This window comes from Coenobita brevimanus, chromosome 78 (genome assembly GCF_032717465.1).
Source record: "Coenobita brevimanus isolate Jiangsu-jjx chromosome 78, ASM3271746v2, whole genome shotgun sequence".
Classification (NCBI taxonomy): Eukaryota; Metazoa; Arthropoda; class Malacostraca; order Decapoda; family Coenobitidae; genus Coenobita; species Coenobita brevimanus.
The window spans coordinates 15769706-15788901 of record NC_137031.1 but is presented as its reverse complement, the minus strand read 5'-3'; the positions used below and the strand labels follow the sequence as shown (position 1 = coordinate 15788901).

Genomic DNA, 19196 nt, shown 5'->3' with positions numbered 1-19196 from the left:
TTATTCTTTTAATCAGTACTTGAGGTTGCTATCGAAGGCCATGTAGTCCCGCTAGAATAAAGAGTCCACCCGCAGGTCAGCCTGGCAGAATGTTTCTAATTAATTTATATAAAATACATAAACACATTTTCATTCTTTGCAATTTTATTTTCAAACCTTACTCAAAACATTTAATTGCTGTTGTTAATCTCCATTCATACATATAAGACGGTGTTGACGCAGGTCTGTTGAGGGCTTATGGCTATATTCTGATTTCCATTTCCGCCTAGACTCATTACAGGACTGTGTGGGGAATCCTTTAGCCTCGCTCGCTACTAGTTGCTTCGTAACAGAGACTGGCTTAGTGGCTTGGCAGCCTGTAGAGGGCGGGGTGGGAAGGGAGAAAAGAATCGATCCTGGAATCGATTCTAGCAAGCCCTCCACCTCTGAGAATCAATTCCATCGAGTCCAAATATAGCGAGTCTTGCCCAGCGTCCTACATGACAGTATTGTGATACCAACTCTAACATATGGAAGTGAAGTTTGGACCTTGTTATTTGGACACAAGTCAATAGTGTGAGCAGTGGAAATGAGTTATTTGAGAGAAGCATGTGGAGTCACACAGAGTGACAGAGTGACAAATAAGGAAATGAAGGAGCGTTGTGCTGTGGATCTGGATGAAATAGGAAGCATTAAGAGAAACACATTGAGGTGGTTTGGCCATGTGGAGAGGATGGAGAGCTAAAGATTGACGAGGAACATGTATGTGAGTGAGGTGGAGGGAAGGAGAGGGAGGGGGAGGCCAAGGATGAGATGGAGGGATGGAATGGAGAGGTATATGAGAGAGTGGTGTGTGACCTGGGAGCAGGGCAGTAAAATGGTGGGGGACAGGGCTACATGGAGGCGATTTGTTTGTGGCCACCCCTTAAGGGATTAAGGCGTCTGGCAATATATATATATATATATATATATATATATATATATATATATATATATATATATATATATATATACTTGGGACAAATACTAAAATTAACGAAAAATCATGATAGCGAAAGAGAAAGGCGCATTACAATTGGCTGGAAAGCTTTCGGTAAACATAGAGACATTATGAAAAGTACAGTAGCTTGCCATTTTGTGTGAAACGAAAAGTATATAACAAATGTATAATTCCAGCTATGACGTATGGTTGTCAGACCTGGAAACTGACAAAATCAGTGGAAAATAAATTAATCCATTCTCAGAGAACAATAGAAAGTTCAATGTTGGGGGATATCTCTAAGAGATAGGAAAAGATCAACTTGGGTGAGAGGGCAGATTAAAGTCAAAGATATTATAGAAGTTATAAAAGGACAGAAATGGAGGTGGGCAGGCCATATAGCAAGAATAAGGGATAACCGATGGAGCAAGAGGCTGACTGACTGGACACCAAGAGATTGTAAGCGTAGCAGAAAAAGGCCAGACAGGAGATGGAGAGATCAGATAGGGAAATTTGCAGGGAAAACGTGGCAAAGATTGGCTCAGTCAAGGAATTTGTGGAAAAGGGTGGGGGAGGCCTTTGTTCAGCAATGGACTAGTTATGGCTGACGATGATGACGATGATGCTATATATATATATATATATATATATATATATATATATATATATATTGTTACATAGCCTATGATTTCATCATCCTTTGTGTAATTTTAATGCACAGTATGCTGCATGTTTGATCACGAGCGTGTTCTGCCTCAGTCCCCCCCTTCTACCGTTATAGTAGAGTAAGTCGTCCTTTCTGTTGTTCAGAGCGGGGTTGTCAACTCTTTGTCCCCATGGCTTCATTTGCGCGTCCTTCATACAAGTTGTATCAAGCTCTGCCGGCCCCTATATAATGAGCTCAGTCTCTGCATCATTGCCACTTAGATCTGCTCCTCATTTTGTTCACATCTCTGTCCTCCCCTGTACCGTTATTATTATTGTGAGTGTTCCGGAAGTCTCCAACCATCTAGCAGCTGTGTAATTTGAGTATAACTGTTATTGCATTTTTTCCTTGTACTGTGTAGCATAAGGTGTTGATTTGTAGGCCTATTGAGGTTTTTTTGTAATTTATGTAGGATTCATTTTGTCAGCCAGTTTTAATATTATTTTGTATCTGTAATAATTTATCTTGCATTAACTGAGCATTACCCAGTGTATTTTCATTTTATCAGGGCTGACTTAGGTAAATTTACTCTTGCTAATTTCGTGTTAATAGAGGCTATTGCAGTTAGTCATATATTTAACCTGTTTTTTGCCATTACATTATCCTTATGAGTCTTGAATGTTTTGTTGTTAGTTTGAGCATTAAACTTTAACTTGTAATTTTACTTAACTCTTTTGTTTTGAACCTGGAACGTTACGGGACAGTAGTGATTTTTAGTATTCTCACTTAAAGTGTACATTATCTTTCTCTGTTCCGTAACATAAATTTGGCGACCTCTTATCAGGATATTCAGGATATTATCATAAGGATATTGCTCGATATTTTGTGACTGTGATTTATTCATGATGTCTACTATTACTTCACTTGATGAAGTCAAAGATTTTTTGTCAAATGTGCAAACAGTGTGTGATGTAGAAAACAGAAGAAAGAATGAACTTAAGCTTGTTGCTCAACAATTGGGAATTGCTGTTCGCTCTCATCATTCTAAAGATCAAATTGTTGACATGATTAATGAAAGCTTGTTTAATATAACTCCTCCAAATGAGCAAACGCAGATTGAATTAGCTAAGTTACTGCTAGCCCTGCAGGAGGCTCGTGTGAAGGAAGCTGAATTTCAAGCACGTGCTAAGGAGGCTGAGTCTCAGGCTAAGGAGGCTTGTGTTAAGGAGGCTGAATTTCAGGCAAATGCTCGTATTCAAGAGGCACAGGTACAGGCTCAGGCACAAGTTGAACTTGCTAGGATTCAGGCAGACCATGAGTATCGCATGAAACAAGGTGGAACTGGATCATCTAGCTCTGATGATTTTGATGTGGCTAAAAATTTTAAACTTGTCCCTCCTTTTAATGAATCTGATTTAACAAAGTATTTTCAGTTGTTTGAGAGGGTAGCTACAGGTTTTAATTGGCCCAAAAAGTATTGGCCAGTACTCCTTCAAACTGTTCTCACCGGTAAAGCTCAAGTAACTTATGCATCTTTGCCTCAGGATCAATCTGATAATTATGATGTAGTTAAGAGCTTGATTCTTAAGGCCTATGAGCTTGTTCCTGAAGCTTATAGAGTAAAATTTAGGACAACTTACAAGCAAGATAAGCAATCCCATGTTGAGTATGCAAAAATCAAAGAAGATCTGTTAGAGCAGTGGTTAAATTCTAAGAATGTGGATTCTGATTTTGACAAATTTAAGCAGATGATTTTGCTGTAGGACTTCAAGAGGTGTATTTATAAAGATGTAAGCCTATATCTTGATGAGAAAAGAATAGATAATTTGTCTGATGCTGCAGTTTTAGCTGATGAATATGTTCTCACTCACAAGAGATATTCTAAAGAAAAAGGGAAAGCTGAGAGTAAGTACGTTGCCTCTACTCAGAGTACAGGTAACAGGAAAGAGAATAAGGATGATGTTTCTCAGGAAGTAAATACCAGCTTCACCTCTAGATTTCAGAAAAGTAAATGTACTTATTGTAGTAAGCTTGGTCATACTACAGAGAGATGTTTCAGGAGACAGCGTGATGTGAACAAAAAGGACTCTTTAAATATTCAGTCAATTGGTCTAGTGTCCACCCTTGAGAGTTCCCAGAATTCTTTAACTGAGTTAACTGAACCTGCTTTGAGGGGTAACTTAAATTCTCATGATGGAGCTCCTCTTTTGAGCAGTAACGTGGGTGACACTCTCAAGAGTTCATGTGCTAATTTCCTGTCTGATGGTTTTGTCAGTCCTCTGGACAGTAATGACAGGAAATCAGTTCATATATATCGTGATACAGGTGCTTGCCAATCCCTTATGCTGACCAGTGTTCTAGGTTCTAATGTTAATTCCTCTGATGAAACTGTAATCTTACAAGGTGTAGGGAATAATTACTTCTCTGTCCCTCTGTGCAGAGTGAATTTAGAGTCTGGTTTTGCTAATGGTTCCATTATGGTTGGGTTGGTTGAGACACTCCCAATGTCAGGTGTAACTTTCTTACTTGGAAATGATATTGGTGGAAGTCAAGTGCGTCCAGCTCCTCAGTTGTCTAGTGAGCCAGTGGCTGCGTCCCAGGATTGTGATGTCCCTGATGTGTTCCCTGCATGTGCTGTCACTAGGGCTAAGTCTAAAGTTACCGGTGATTTAGAGGATAATGATGATGATGATGATGTTATCCTAGCTGACACTTTTCTTGCTAATTTGGACCACTCACCAGATGAGGCAGTACCCCATAGTGTTGATAATTTGTCTCATCAAGAGTTGGTTGCGTTGCAGGTTGCTGACCCTGAGTTGAAAGGTCTAGCTAACTCTGCATACAGTGAAGAAGAGTCAGCCGGTGCTTCTACTTGTTATTATGTAAAGTCAGGAGTACTTATGAGGAAGTGGAGACCCCCAACAGCATCAGCCGACTGTGAATGGGAGGTTGTACATCAAGTTGTCATCCCTCGTGTTTGTAGGCAGGATATCATTAGAGTGGCTCATGATTCCAGTTTGGCAGGACACCTTGGAGTAAGGAAGACTGTGGCACACATTTTAAAACACTTCTACTGGCCAGGTATCTTCAGGGATGTTTCCTGGTATTGTAAGTCTTGTCACACCTGTCAAGTTGTGGGGAAGTGTAATCAGACCGAAAAGGTTGCACCTCTAGTTCCCATTCCTCCTTTTGAGGCGCCATTCACCCGTGTGTTGGTGGATATTGTGGGCCCTCTTCCAAAGACTTCTTCAGGATTTTCTTATGTGTTGACCCTGATTGATATGGCTACTCGTTATCCTGAAGCCATTCCACTTAGAAATATCTCAGCAAAGAACTCGGTTAAGGAAATGCTAGGGTTCTTCACAAAGTTTGGTCTGCCCAAGGAGGTACAGTCAGACCGGGGAAGTAATTTCATGTCAAATGTTTTCAAGCAGTCTCTGAAAGAGTTGGGCATCACCCAGATCACGTCTTCAGCTTACCATCCCCAGACTCAAGGAGCGTTGGAGAGATATCATCAAACACTCAAATCGATGCTCAAGAAATACTGTTTGGAACATCAGAAAGACTGGGATAAAGGTCTTCCATTCGTTGTGTTTGCCGCAAGAGAATCTCCAAATAAATCACTGGGCTTCTCACCTTTTGAACTACTGTTTGGCCATGAAGTAAGAGGACCCCTTAAGCTACTCAAGGAATGCTGGCTGTCGGAGGAAGATGACGTCAACCTGCTGGAGTATGTGATGAAGTTCAAAGAACGGCTGTCCACTGCTTTACAGTTGGCGAGAGAGAATTTAGGAGCTGCTCAGGAGAAGATGAAGACTTGGTATGATAAGAAGTCCAGGTTACGCCACTTTCAGCCAGGAGATCAGGTTTTGATTCTGCTACCAGTGCATGGGCAACCTCTTCAAGCCAAGTTTGGTGGTCCTTATTTCGTGGAGAAGAAACTCAGTGATGTCAACTATGTCATCGCCACACCAGATCATAGAAAGAACAAGCAACTATGTCACATCAACATGCTAAAGTTATATCACAGGCAGGACGAAAATAATCCAGTCTGCACTGTAGCTGTTCCACCCAAGTCTGCAAGTGAAGCTCTCCCATGCAATATGAGCCTGAGTGATAGTTTGGGGAAGAATCCTGATATCATGAATGATCTCCAGACTAAGCTTTCTCATCTACCTCCCGAGGAAAGGCAGGAGTTTTCGGCATTACTTCAGGAGTACCCGCAAGTGTTCCGTGCCATTCCAGGAAGAACCACTGTGTTGATGCAAGATGTCGATGTTGGAGACGCAAAGCCAATTAAATTGCCTCCTTACCGTGTGAACCCAGTGAAAGTTCCTCTCATCCAGAAGGAGCTTGGCTACCTGTTGGACCACAAGATGATTGAGCCCTGTCAGAGCGAGTGGAGTTCTCCTGTCACTCTGGTCCCTAAGCCAGGGGGGTCACAGCGGCTTTGCATCGACTACAGACGTGTTAATCAGATAACCAAAACAGACACTTACCCTCTCCCTCACGTGGAAGATTGCATAGACAAGATCGGAAAGGCTAGGTACATAAGTAAGTTTGATTTGTTAAAGGGATACTGGCAAGTACCTATGACTGAACGTGCTAGGGAGATCTCATGTTTTGTAACACTAGGAAAGAAAATGTTATTGCAGATTGCTTATCTAGACTTTAGACAGATTGTTTTAGAGTAATAAGAAATTTCCTTTGTAAATTTCTTTTTCTTTGTGGGGAGGTGTTACATAGCCTATGATTTCATCATCCTTTGTGTAATTTTAATGCACAGTATGCTGCATGTTTGATCACGAGCGTGTTCTGCCTCAGTCCCCCCCTTCTACCGTTATAGTAGAGTAAGTCGTCCTTTCTGTTGTTCAGAGCGGGATTGTCAACTCTTTGTCCCCATGGCTTCATTTGCGCGTTCTTCTTACAAGTTGTATCAAGCTCTGCCGGCCCCTATATAATGAGCTCAGTCTCTGCATCATTGCCACTTAGATCTGCTCCTCATTTTGTTCACATCTCTGTCCTCCCCTGTACCGTTATTATTATTGTGAGTGTTCCGGAAGTCTCCAACCATCTAGCAGCTGTGTAATTTGAGTATAACTGTTATTGCATTTTTTCCTTGTACTGTGTAGCATAAGGTGTTGATTTGTAGGCCTAGTGAGGTTTTTTTGTAATTTATGTAGGATTCATTTTGTCAGCCAGTTTTAATATTATTTTGTATCTGTAATAATTTATCTTGCATTAACTGAGGATTACCCAGTGTATTTTCATTTTATCAGGGCTGACTTAGGTAAATTTACTCTTGCTAATTTCGTGTTAATAGAGGCTATTGCAGTTAGTCATATATTTAACCTGTTTTTTGCCATTACAGTATCCTTATGAGTCCTGAATGTTTTGTTGTTAGTTTGAGCATTAAACTTTAACTTGTAATTTTACCTAACTCTTTTGTTTTGAACCTGGAACGTTACGGGACAGTAGTGATTTTTAGTATTCTCACTTAAAGTGTACATTATCTTTCTCTGTTCCGTAACAATATATATATATATATATTCCTGGTATCTCTGAATAAGTGAGAGCACAGTGGGACTGCACTGCTTCCAGTAATTCATACTGAACCGCTGGAGAGGGAGAGGGTGGATTAATACCAGTTGCAGTTCGAGAGGGGGAGTTTCCCATTGCATAAAATTAAGAAATGGCAAACGAGAATGTGATGTTTAATGTGTGAGCAATTTATATCTATTGCAGAATAGCAGCGGGTGTCAGGAAAGAAGATACTGAGAAATCAGTTATCAAAGACATAGTTATGCAACAGGAGTAAGGAATAACATTACGATAACGGTAGGAGAAGATGAGCAGTGGGAGGATGAGTTGAACAACAGCAGTCGTGTAGGTGGGGTAGCATGAGAGAGAGAGAGAGAGAGTAAAGGCACACCCTCCCTACTTATGACATAAAAGTGCCAATATCACCGTCGTAATATATAGGTCCCTCGACTACCATCTCTCTCTCTCTCTCTCTCTCTCTCTCTCGGATTTTATGGAGGCGATTGGATACACTTTCGGTTTGTCTTCTATTTATAAAAAAAAAAAAAAAAATATGCGAACTGACAGGAAATGGTGAAAAAAGAAAGATCGATAGCCTCTTGTGTAATATGCAATAAACTTTTCATGGGGAAAGGCAAGGGAAGAAGAATTTGCAGTGTACTGTATTCTGCAGTTACGAGCAAGCGTGCGATGTTTATTCTCAGTTAAGTTTGGACATGAGTGGCATGGCACGACCCGACCGGCTTGACCCTACCGTCACTCTAAGCAGAGACTAGTGACTTTACTCTAATGTGAAATACAGTTAAAATTCCTTTTGCATGTGATACATTCATTCAAAAACTTTTGTTAAACTAAAAACTCACCCATAAAGGCGTAGGAACCTCCTGGAATCTCGGGTTTTCCTAGGGAGTGTTCGGCTTTAATCAGTGAACGCCTCTATTACGAGAGCATATTTTAAAAGATTTTTCTTCTTAACACTGCGTTTTTGGCGTCAGCTCTAGCAAATGAAATATTGGAGACTCTGCCAATAATTTTATATCAGTGGGAAATTGTGATAACATGGCGCGCGCTCACTCGTCACGCGTTCACCATGCACACTTTATTGGTGCGTAATACAGTGCAGTTCATTCCTTTGGTTAAAATTAAGTCGTAGTCCTTTTAATATTACCACTTCTCTTTTATCTGCAAAACAGAAGGCAGGACTTATGAAAGAATACGTGCCATGAGCACAAGCTTGGTAGCGTAAGAGACATGAGAAAATATGGTAAAATGTTTTTAAGCGGTGGACAGAATTTGGGAAATGTTGATGATATAAGCACGTGGTCGAGCGAATCATGTGATCAAGATGTTAGAATGTTTTTGTACTGGTGTTGTGTGAAATATTGTGATGTAAGAGTGAAAGTAAATGGAAATACCACTTCTCCCTGATTCATTTCCCAATTTCTCTTTTGACAACACTCACCTCATGTCCCTAACAGAATTTTAACCATACCAACCTTCCATTCACAAGTGTCTTACCATCTCTATATATTAAGGTCTTACTCAAACTTAACTGTACACTATCTCCTTTCCTTATCTTTTCTGTCAAACCAACCCACCGTGCCTTCCCTATGCACCGTCCCTTCTCTCCAAAGTTTCGAGTCATTTTCCCTCCATCAGTTTCAACAACAATTTTCCATTTTTTTTTTCCTTAGCTGTTTTTTCTTGGGGATGTTTCCCATTAAACGTCCCCAGCTTTCAGTAACTAAACTGTGTCCACCCCTACAACGTGTCCCTCGTGTCCTCTAATCGTGCTCCCACAGAAGCGTCCCCCGATGCACGCCCCTGTTAATGTATTCTCTGGTTGTGGCCCTGCAGAAACGCCTCCTGGTGCACACCCCCAGCAAGGGCGTGGTGGTGAGCGGGAACAGTCTGGCACTGCGGGGCATCACAAGGCACCAGGCAGGACCTTATATCTGTGCTGCTTCTAACGTGGAGGGCGATGCACAGAGTACACCACTTAACCTCACCGTAAATTGTGAGTAGTGATGAGAGAGAGAGAGAGAGAGAGAGAGAGAGAGAGAGAGAGAGAGAGAGAGAGAGAGAGAGAGAGAGAGAGAGAGAGAGAGAGAGAGAGAGAGAGAGAGAGAGAGAGAGAAAATGGCGATGCATTTTTTCCCCGAGCAGTCCCCGCTTTAGGAACTAGAGCGTTGCCTGCAATGATACATGTACTATTGGCCACAAGTATTCATACACACTTCAGATTTCACTCTACAAGATTTCATCTGGTAACACTGTCTCCATGTATATATATATATATAGATATATATATATATATATATATATATATATATATAGATATATATCATCATCATTATCACCTGTTGAGGTCCACTGCAGGACCTGCCTATCCCTACCGAAGCAGGAACGATACAGTCAATGTATCTCTACCCAGTGCCTTAGGCTGTCTGGTAGAGACTGTATGTAGGGTGAGAAGTGCTTGTGAGTGATTGTAGTGTTGGAGTGGCTTTGGATGTGTGTGTAGTCTGTGAACCAAATGTAATCGGCCCGCCTTAAGCCGATTGGGTGCAAGCATACTAGTGTGCGACACTGGTTCAACCACAGCACCCCTTGTGTCCGCCAAAGTAGCAAGTGGCTTGGTGAACGCTTCCCAAAGTTTTTACAACTCTGGCGGGAGGCGAACTCGCGCTGACCAGCGTGCAAAACGCACACTCTACCACAGAGGCTCCATATATATATATATATATATATATATATATATATATATATATATATTCTTAGGCCAATGTCTTTAGTGGATTCATATACAGACATACACCCAGTAGGCAAGAATTATTTGTATTATTTATACATAACTGCCATTCTTAACATTAACTTTAGTATTGGCCACATTAATTATTACAAATTATAAATATAAGGAAATGCCGGGTGAGGATCCTGACTTCGTTATGCAAGAACTAACAACACATCACCCAGCGGCGGTGGAATCATAATGTTATACTACCAAAAACATAGTAAGGTAATGATCATATACCTAATTAATAATGACACGGATACCAAACAGTCCATGGCACTGCCTAACATTATATTCAATAGGTTTCACTAATACAGTAATGATTAAACCAGGTCGCCTATAAGGATGAATCAAGTCAGAGTTTTGATGTACGCAGTCTAATATGTGTAACTATTACTGTGATGGGGATTATTTTCACCATTTGTCGCTCTGTAGCTGAATCAGGGGTTATACACAATTTCATGTAAACACTGTTCCGCGAGCCGTACTACTTGGAAGGTAGGGTCACTTGTGGGCCAGTGACCACAGGTTGCCTATGTAGCGAGGCCTTCGTCCGAGTGGCATCGCTTTTTAAAAACACTTAGAGAAGAAGTGATAGAGAGAGGTGGGGAGAGAGAGGGGGAGGGGGAGGAAAGACGAGTTGTTGATTTTTTACATATTAATATTTCACAACTGACCAAGGCTGAACAGTTCCACGGAAAGCCAGAGCCCAACCTGGCTGCGCTAATGCTAACGAGAGTCGTCAGACTGGGATGAGGGAATGGATATGGACTTGGAGTAAATGCGGAGTCCATCCCACAAATCCTGGTGACCGGCAAGAGCCTTGATCTCGTGACCCTTTGGACGGGAATCCAACCATCAAAATGTGAGAGCAAATACCTAAGATAAATTATTGGCTGGATGGAGGGATTAGCAGAAACTACTTATCGATAATGGCATAATAAACGAAAGAAATATCGTCTCAAGAGAGGTAAATATCTGGAAGCATGAGAGAGAGAGAGAGAGAGAGAGAGAGAGAGAGAGAATGGAGGATGGAAGGGAGGGGGAATAAGTGAAATGAGGAAGGGAGAATGAGAGAGAGGAGGGAAGGATAAGGAGAGAGACAATGAGGAGTGGGAGGGAGGGAGTATAAGAGAGAGAAAGGGAGGGAAGGAGGGGGAGGGGGAGGAGAGACCAGTATCCTTCACACATAAAAGTAAAATCAGAGTAAATAGACATTTGGCTGACTGGATGGATTAAGAGCAATATTCATAAAACATCGTCCCAAGGTGAGTAAATAGCTAGAAGTATATGTTAAGGGAAAATAAGGCGAGAAACATAGGACTTCGTACATCTGGACATGGAGTCAGTGTTACCAGATGCAATCTGGGAGAGCGAAATCTTAGGTAAGAATACTTGTGGCCAATAGTACAGTACAGTCGTGCCCATGAAGGGCACGATAATATTTAAAATAATTAATAAAGGCTTGCGAAGTTTCGAGTAGATTTATCGAATGATCACCTTAAAATCCATTCAATGATAACGTCGCTAAAAATGTCAGTCATGTTACATATACAAATATTTCAGTACGTTTAACAGCATAGCGAAAAATCAAACTTTTTGCACTAAGTATCGTCCGTGGTACCAAACTGTTTCATGCCAAATGTGCACACCAATACTTTTTGTTGATTCTGCTTTGCGTGCATTTTTTTTTTTTTTTTTAATGCAATGAAGAAGGAACCAAAGGCCATGAGCCCGCAATAACAGTTGCCTCCAAGAGAAAAACAAAATACAAGAGAGAGCCAAATTCAAGATCCGATCACTTCGAGATGCCTGGACACACTGCGTTTGAAAGACTGGAGGTCACAGGAAGCAGGAAATACAGACAGAGGGAGACAGTTCCAGAGTTGACCTGTTGCATAAATGATGGACTGGGAGTAACGGTTAACTCTTGCATTAGAGAGTTCGACAGAAAAGGGATTAGAGTTTGCTGCTAGACGGGTGCTACACGACCGTCGTAGAGGTGGAGGAATGCATGCAGACAGTTCAGAGGAGCAGTGACCATTGAAATAGCGACAGAAAAGGGATAAAGATGCAACCGTGCGGCGAAGAGACAGAGGTTGAAGGGAGTCAGTAAGAGGAGGAGAGTTAATGAGACTAAAAGCCTTTGACCAGCAAGAAGGAAAGTTACATTTTTTTTTTTTTATCTGATGATACAGTTATACAGTTTCCTCCCTGATCTTGGGAGTACACGTTTTATATATCACAACTTAACCAAGGTATTTAAAGTTTCACATAACAGATATGTTTAAGTTAATAATGGCTATTTATGTAGGTCAGTAAATGCAATAATCGTCAGGACCATAGCAGTAAATAAAGAATGGAGCTGAAAGGAAGCCTGGACCGGCATCTTGGCTGCAAGATGAAATGGTATGAGCAAACTCATGTATTGGGTTTAACAGCAAAAGAAGTTTTAATGATGTGGTAGCTTCCAGTTTTTAACTAGACTCAATCTTGGCTTACATGACCATATTCACTACTATTTTTACACCCAAGACAGTGTGAGCGAGGTGTTGTTTTACTCAGTGCTTGGAAGTGTGCGTGTGTACGTACGTGTGTTTGTGTTTGTGTGGGGGGGTTCTCTGTCTGTCCGTCTGCCTGTCAGTCTGTGTGAACAGTATGGTTTAAATAGTTTTGCTTTAAATTCACCACACGTAGTAGAAATATTCAGAGTCACCCATTGGGAAAAACACTTTTATTTCAAGAACAGCATTTCAAAAGACAAGTATTATATCAATGTCAGTGTAAACATTTTTTGTCCCGAATCACCTGAACTATGAGAATGTGTTGAGGAAAAGGCAAAGACGAATAGGCTCGATAAATGGAACAACTGATCAAAGATAAAGAGCAGAGGAAATGTCAAAGTTTGGCCCGTACGTGAATAAAAGAAAACAATTAATCTCATTTGAAACAAACTCAGTGAAGGATGAAGAGCTGCTCAGAGACTAATCTTTGTTTTTGAGAATAATAAAATTCAAATGCCAGATTACATGATTAGGTCAATGTGAACACTTTTTATCTGATTTAGACCAAACTTAATGGAAACGTTACAGGTTCGAGGTTGAGAACAATCAGTCAAACGTCATGGTCACAAGGATTCACTTCGAAGTGAGTGGAATGGTTAAGGGTAAGCCAAGGAGGAAGGTGGCCGATTTTGAGAGCAGTCAGTCAAAGGCCACGATTACAGGGCAAGGTCAAAGTTCAACCCATTTGCATCTCTGTGTCAACAGGATAACCAGAAAACAGTGGTGGAATACTCGATGGTAAAGCAGACGGTTGAAATTTTATTCAGAACAATAGTTCATACGTAAAAGTCAAATGACATAATTATGTCACCGTTTTTTTTTTTCTTTTTTAATCCAGTTTAGTTAAAACATTATGGCAGAGTTCAGTCTTTGACATGGATGGGTGGATTCGATTTTGTGAACAATTAGTCAGAGGTCAGGGTCACAGGTTAAGGTCAAATGTTTGACCTCAAAGCAACTTTTTATTCTAGCTGGAGCAGAACTGATGGGCTGATTAAGGGTCAGTCTACAGTAGGATGAAGATATTCGATATTGAGAACACAGAACCTGTTCAACTCATTTTTATTCGAATTAGACCTTTTGGGGGGGTGGGGGTGGGGGGAAGGTTGAGGGCCAGGCAAGAAAATAATTCGATTTTGAGAAAATCAGTAGCATGTCAAAAGCAATGGACGAATTAAAAATATTGGTCATTAGATAAATCAAAGGGAGCAGGAGTTGCAATATCCAATTGCTCCTACTTCTTTGGGTATTGTACCAAACAGCGATGATGCCACGTACACCAAAATTTCGGAAGCTCAACGGATTCGGTAATGATTTTTTTTTATACTGGAGTAATAGTGATAGAAACAGTAACTGAGTAAATGTTGAAATATCTGACTTTTAAAAGAACTATCCCTCAAAGCTACTTAAGAACATTAATCAAGTGACTACTTCATTACAAAGGGAAGGGGAAAGGATGTCGGATAAGGAGAGCTATAAGAGCAAGATGAAAGCAGAAACGAAGAAAAAATTATATACTTAGCAACAGAGAAGGTGGATGAGGTGAAACATATTACACTAAACTTATCATAGAAGACGTTGTTATATGGTGTCCTGAGGGTATGTCAGCAAAGAACCGTAAACTATACCTGTATAATAACTAACCCATCCACTGCCCTGGCATGTTGCCCAAGTTTCGGCGGCATATTCTCATCAGGTGTGACTATAATTACAAATGGATAAACATGTCCACTGTTTCTGGCAGTTTTGGGAAAATTGTGAAATGAGTTCCTTTATGGGTAATATAAACATAATGAGGACGGGTTAAATTTTATACAAGATATAACGGTTTTTTTCACCCGACTTCACATTTTATGGTAGCTGTCTGCTAGGATTTTCTTCGTTGTATTTGCCACATTCAATATATATCTTATTGGTCTCATTTGGAAGTGCTTCAGATCACGTCTTCCATTATAACATGTAACAGATGTATATCTCAACTGACACTGACATGTATTCCCGAAATTATGTGATGAAAAATTTTTGTGATGTTTCAACCGCGAATATTTAATCTAAATGAGGGAAAAGGAAAAAGGAAATGAACTAAAAACAACACGAGGACAAAATAATACGAGAGAGGGGTATTGTGCCAAATAAAAGAACAAAATTGCTATTTACAGGAATTTCTTTTTGTCTTAAGATCATCTCTAATACTGTTTGGCAATAGGGTGTGCAACGATAAGTAAGCTGTAAAGTTCTGTTTGTCTAATGTTACGAGCATTAAAAAAAAAATATATGTTCTGCTGTCTCAGATGCCCCTGTATGCTACAATGAAGACAAAGACGGAGAAGAAGGCAGCGAGATGGAGAGTGTGAATGAGGTAGGGAGCAGGAGCATGAAGAAGACGAGGGTGGTGGCAACTGGGCTGGGTCAGGAGGTGAAGGTGAAGTGCCAGGTGAGGGCGTCTCCACCATCAATAAAGTACTCATGGGTCTTCAACAACTCCATCACTTCTCATAGGATACCGGGGAGCCAGGTGCTCCTTACCTCAGGTGAGCTCCCCCCCCCCTCTCTCTCTCTCTCTCTCTCTCTCTCTCTCTGTGGTCGTGTGTGTGTGTGTGTGTGTGTGTGTGTGTGTGTGTGTGTGTGTGTGTGTGTGTGACACTCATTTCTTCATATTAAAGTGATTTGTTACTCTGTTCAAGATGGTAGTAACAACTCCAGACATGTAAGGAGGCTGATTGTTGCAGTGTCATAGTGTGACACAAATTTCCCCACCAAAAAACTTTTCACTGACTGTTTCTATTATATTATGAACTGTTACATTCACTCACTGGCCTAAGAAGACTTCAGTATCGTTACTAACATGGTAATGCCCTCTCAATGACGAAATATTTAAAAAGGATTCCAAATTCTCATGTTCCATGCTTTTCGTCTTACTTTTTCAGGCGTTACGGGATTGCACGCTTTTTTTTTTTTTTTTTTTTTCTAAAATACGACTGTTCTTAACAAGGAAAAGTCTTTCTGGCATAATTTTTATATACTTTGTCACGATATATGTGCTTCAACGTAAACAAAGAAGCAAACGCAAAAACCAAGAATATTTCTCTTCTAGCTCCTTCATTAAAAACAATGAGTCTGTTGCGTTAAATATTTGTCCTTATTTTAAGTCCATTTTTCATTTACATGTGTGGTGCATTGAACTCCTTTATATTATCTTAGACTCAAACAGCTTCAAACTCTGAATTCTGCCAATATCTCCACAAAGGACTGCAGGATGGTCACCAAACAATTACAGTACATTGACACAGTTCTGTGCAAATTGACATAATGCCTAATTATAATGGACTGCCGGAGAATCGCAAAATTTGTGTGTGTAGTTCAACCTTCATCCTCATAAATCTCTCTCTCTCATATATATATATATATATATATATATATATATATATATATATATATATATATATATATATATATATATATATATATATATATATATGTTTATGGACAGGGTTATTTTCATTTAAATCAAATGATTTAAATCACATGATTTAAACCGATTTAAATCAGACTGAAAAATCGTAATATAAATCAAGATGGCTTTGTTAAAATTCGTTGAGAGAGAGAGAGAGAGAGAGAGAGAGAGAGAGAGAGAATGTGATCGATGAGTATTGCATAGATGCATCAAGTCTGCTTGTCCTGTACTCTTCGTTTTTACTGATCCTGTATCATGTCAGGCACCAGTGAACCACTGCCTTCTGTTACAAGGCAAATATTCAGATGTTAAACAGAGGAATGAATGCTGTTTGGCTGATAATACAATAAGTGTGATTATGTTCGCTCATGACATATAAGCTCAACTCTTCTTTGAATACACAGTAACATGATTCAGTCTATTGATTATGGTCGAGATTTGACGTAATATAAAAGACAAATTGGCAACTTTCATCAGTATCTGACACACACTGCTAGCCTGTGGTGCATTTATTTACTCCCTCTTTCCATTCACATTATTATTTTTTAAATTCCTTTATCTAATCTTTGATATAAAATTATGCCTAATGGATGCACTGCAGCAAGTGGGAGGAAGTAGGGCCCAGTATGGTACTCTTTTGATAAAATTCCCAAAGGCACAGGTTTCAGAGCCAAATATAGAAAATGCAAACAAAAAATTCTTTGTATCAAGAATGAAGAAGCGTCTAGAAACTTGTCAAACAAACACAAACCATCAATCCATTTCAAGAAGGTAAAGTATTTTTAAATTGTTGATAGCCTATAGCCTCAGCAGTTAGCAGCTTCTGGTACTCCTGTCCCTTACTCCCGACTTCCCAGACATTGTCACACCTCTCCTCACATCAAACCTCCCACACCGCCTCACCTCTCCTTTGCTCCCTGCCTCTTAACAGTTTTATTCCAGTCCCTCACTCCTGTCTTTCTAGACAGTCACACTCTACCTCCCACACTGTCACACCTCTCCCTCACTCCCTACCTGTCACACACACCGTTACACCTCTCTCTAACCCTCTAACCACATTGCAGTCTTTTACGCCTGTCCCTCGCTCCTTACGTCCCACACTGACACCTCTCCCTCACCTCCTGCGTCCCACACAGTCAGACTTTCTCCATCTCACTTTTTGCGAAAGTAGGCTATGCTTTTTTTTATTATTTATTAGTAACAGTATCAAGGCATCCTTATTCCTTAATTTTTTAGTGATATTTTCAAAGGAAAGAAACATATATACCGTGTAATTCTAGAAAAAATTATATACATATATATATATATATATATATATATATATATATATATATATATATATTTATATATATATATATGTAATTCCTGAATATATATATATATATATATATATATATATATATATATGTATATATGTAATTCCTGAAAAAAATATATATATATATATATATATATATATATATACACACTCGTGTTTTTTATGCTTCAGGCCGAGAATCGAACCCGAGTCCTCTAGGTAAAAAAGTCAGATACTGTTACCACTACGCCATGGTGTGATGAATACCAAGCCACATAAATTCCTTAAAAATAAATCCGTTATGGAAGGATATATTTCATTATCAACACATCAGGATTTTCGCTTAGACTCAAGCAACTCGGCAAAGTGACAGAGTAATTTTTATTTACCCTAGCCAGAACACGAGACTCTTAATATGTTGAAGAGACACACATTACACGCGTGTGTACAAATGTTTTTTACGCTCCTGGCCGGGAATCGAATCCGGGACTCTTAGCTGAAAGTCAGACACTGGCACCACTACACCATGGTGTGATAAAAGCTAAGGTATCTGCATTCTAGCCCGGCCTGGAACCTAAAAAACATTTGTACACACGCGTTTAATGTGTTCCTCCAGTCGGTAGAGAGGTGGCCTGTATTCCTGCCGGACCCAGGTTCAAATCCCCGCTGGGTCAGGGAACTGTTTAAGGATTTGAATTTCATTAAATCAGACTTTACTGATCTACCAGAAGACCCGCCGACATGTTGCAAAAATACCCCCGCTAATACCAATACACCAGTCCTGTATGAGACAGTCCTAGCATGTATTCAATATGGGTGGTGGGTGGTAGTGCCGAAGTGGTGGCATGTAGAGGTGTATGGATTGTAGGAGGACTACTGAGCCTTGGGAGCAGGCTGTGAAACTTATGCCCAGAGTCGGACACACACACACACACACACACACACACACAAATATATATATATATATATATATATATATATATATATATAATTAAAATATACCAATATCAGCATACTTCATACGAAAAGTGCAGCTGGCACGCAAGGCCGTAAAATATCTGGCAGTAATTGAAAACTGGCACATTGGACTCAAAACGTTGCCGACCCCCACTGTACAGTATACGAGTGAGTGTGTGTGTGTGTGTGTGTGTGTGTGTGTGTGTGTGTGTGTGTGTGTGTAATCTGGTATCAACATCAGGCTTTCCTAATGAACTTCTTGATCAAGACTAATAGCACCGTACTTTAGTAATATGATCATGTTAAGTGTTGGAACTTGATATACAAAACCATGATTATTTATGAAAATTATCAGCTTTTTATAATTACAATACACATGCAGCTTCTTATACCGATACCCAACACCATATTTAGACAGGGGCAGCCTACTGTTCTTGAAACGACCACAATATACATTCTGTTAATTTGTTCAAATTTGTCTACATTCAGATACCCCTGTAGCCTACCTGACGAAGCAGAGTTGACCGCTTGATCAGAGCTTTCTTCATCTCTGCCTAGCACCTCGTATTCAAATCAAACATCATTAGTAGCTCATATACAGGACAGGTTAGCTGCTGCTCCTTCCTTTCAGTTCAGTAATTGAAGGAAAGGTTCTACTGACCACAAAAGAACAAGTTTTGTGGTGAAAACTAGCAAAACAGAAAAAACGGCTTTCAATCAACAAATAGCTAATTACATATGTGCTACAAATACTTCCTTCCGAGCAGTGGAGCGTGAACAGTTTGTCAAAATGATTAGAATGTTACGAATAGGTTATATTCCACCTAACAGGCATCAAGTCAGAGGGTATCTCATGGATCAGTCATTCAGCTCAGCGACTGAGAAGTATTCAGAAGAACTGATTGGAAAAAAAGTTTGCATGGGTATGGATAGATGGAGTAATGTTCACAGTGAACCAGTATTATGTATGACTAACAGCAGATGG

At 40.0% G+C, this 19196-nt stretch overlaps 1 protein-coding gene across 1 annotated transcript in view; it reads left to right on the top strand.

Moving 5' to 3' along the window:
• LOC145408709 (adhesion molecule nephrin-like) overlaps positions 1–19196 on the top strand; it is a 329089-nt gene that overhangs the window by 205709 nt on the left and 104184 nt on the right. Inside the window, exons 9-10 of the mRNA XM_080279376.1 lie at positions 9003–9162; positions 14795–15034. Coding sequence (XP_080135502.1) covers positions 9003–9162; positions 14795–15034 — 400 coding nt within the window. The remainder of the gene's footprint in view (positions 1–9002; positions 9163–14794; positions 15035–19196) is intronic.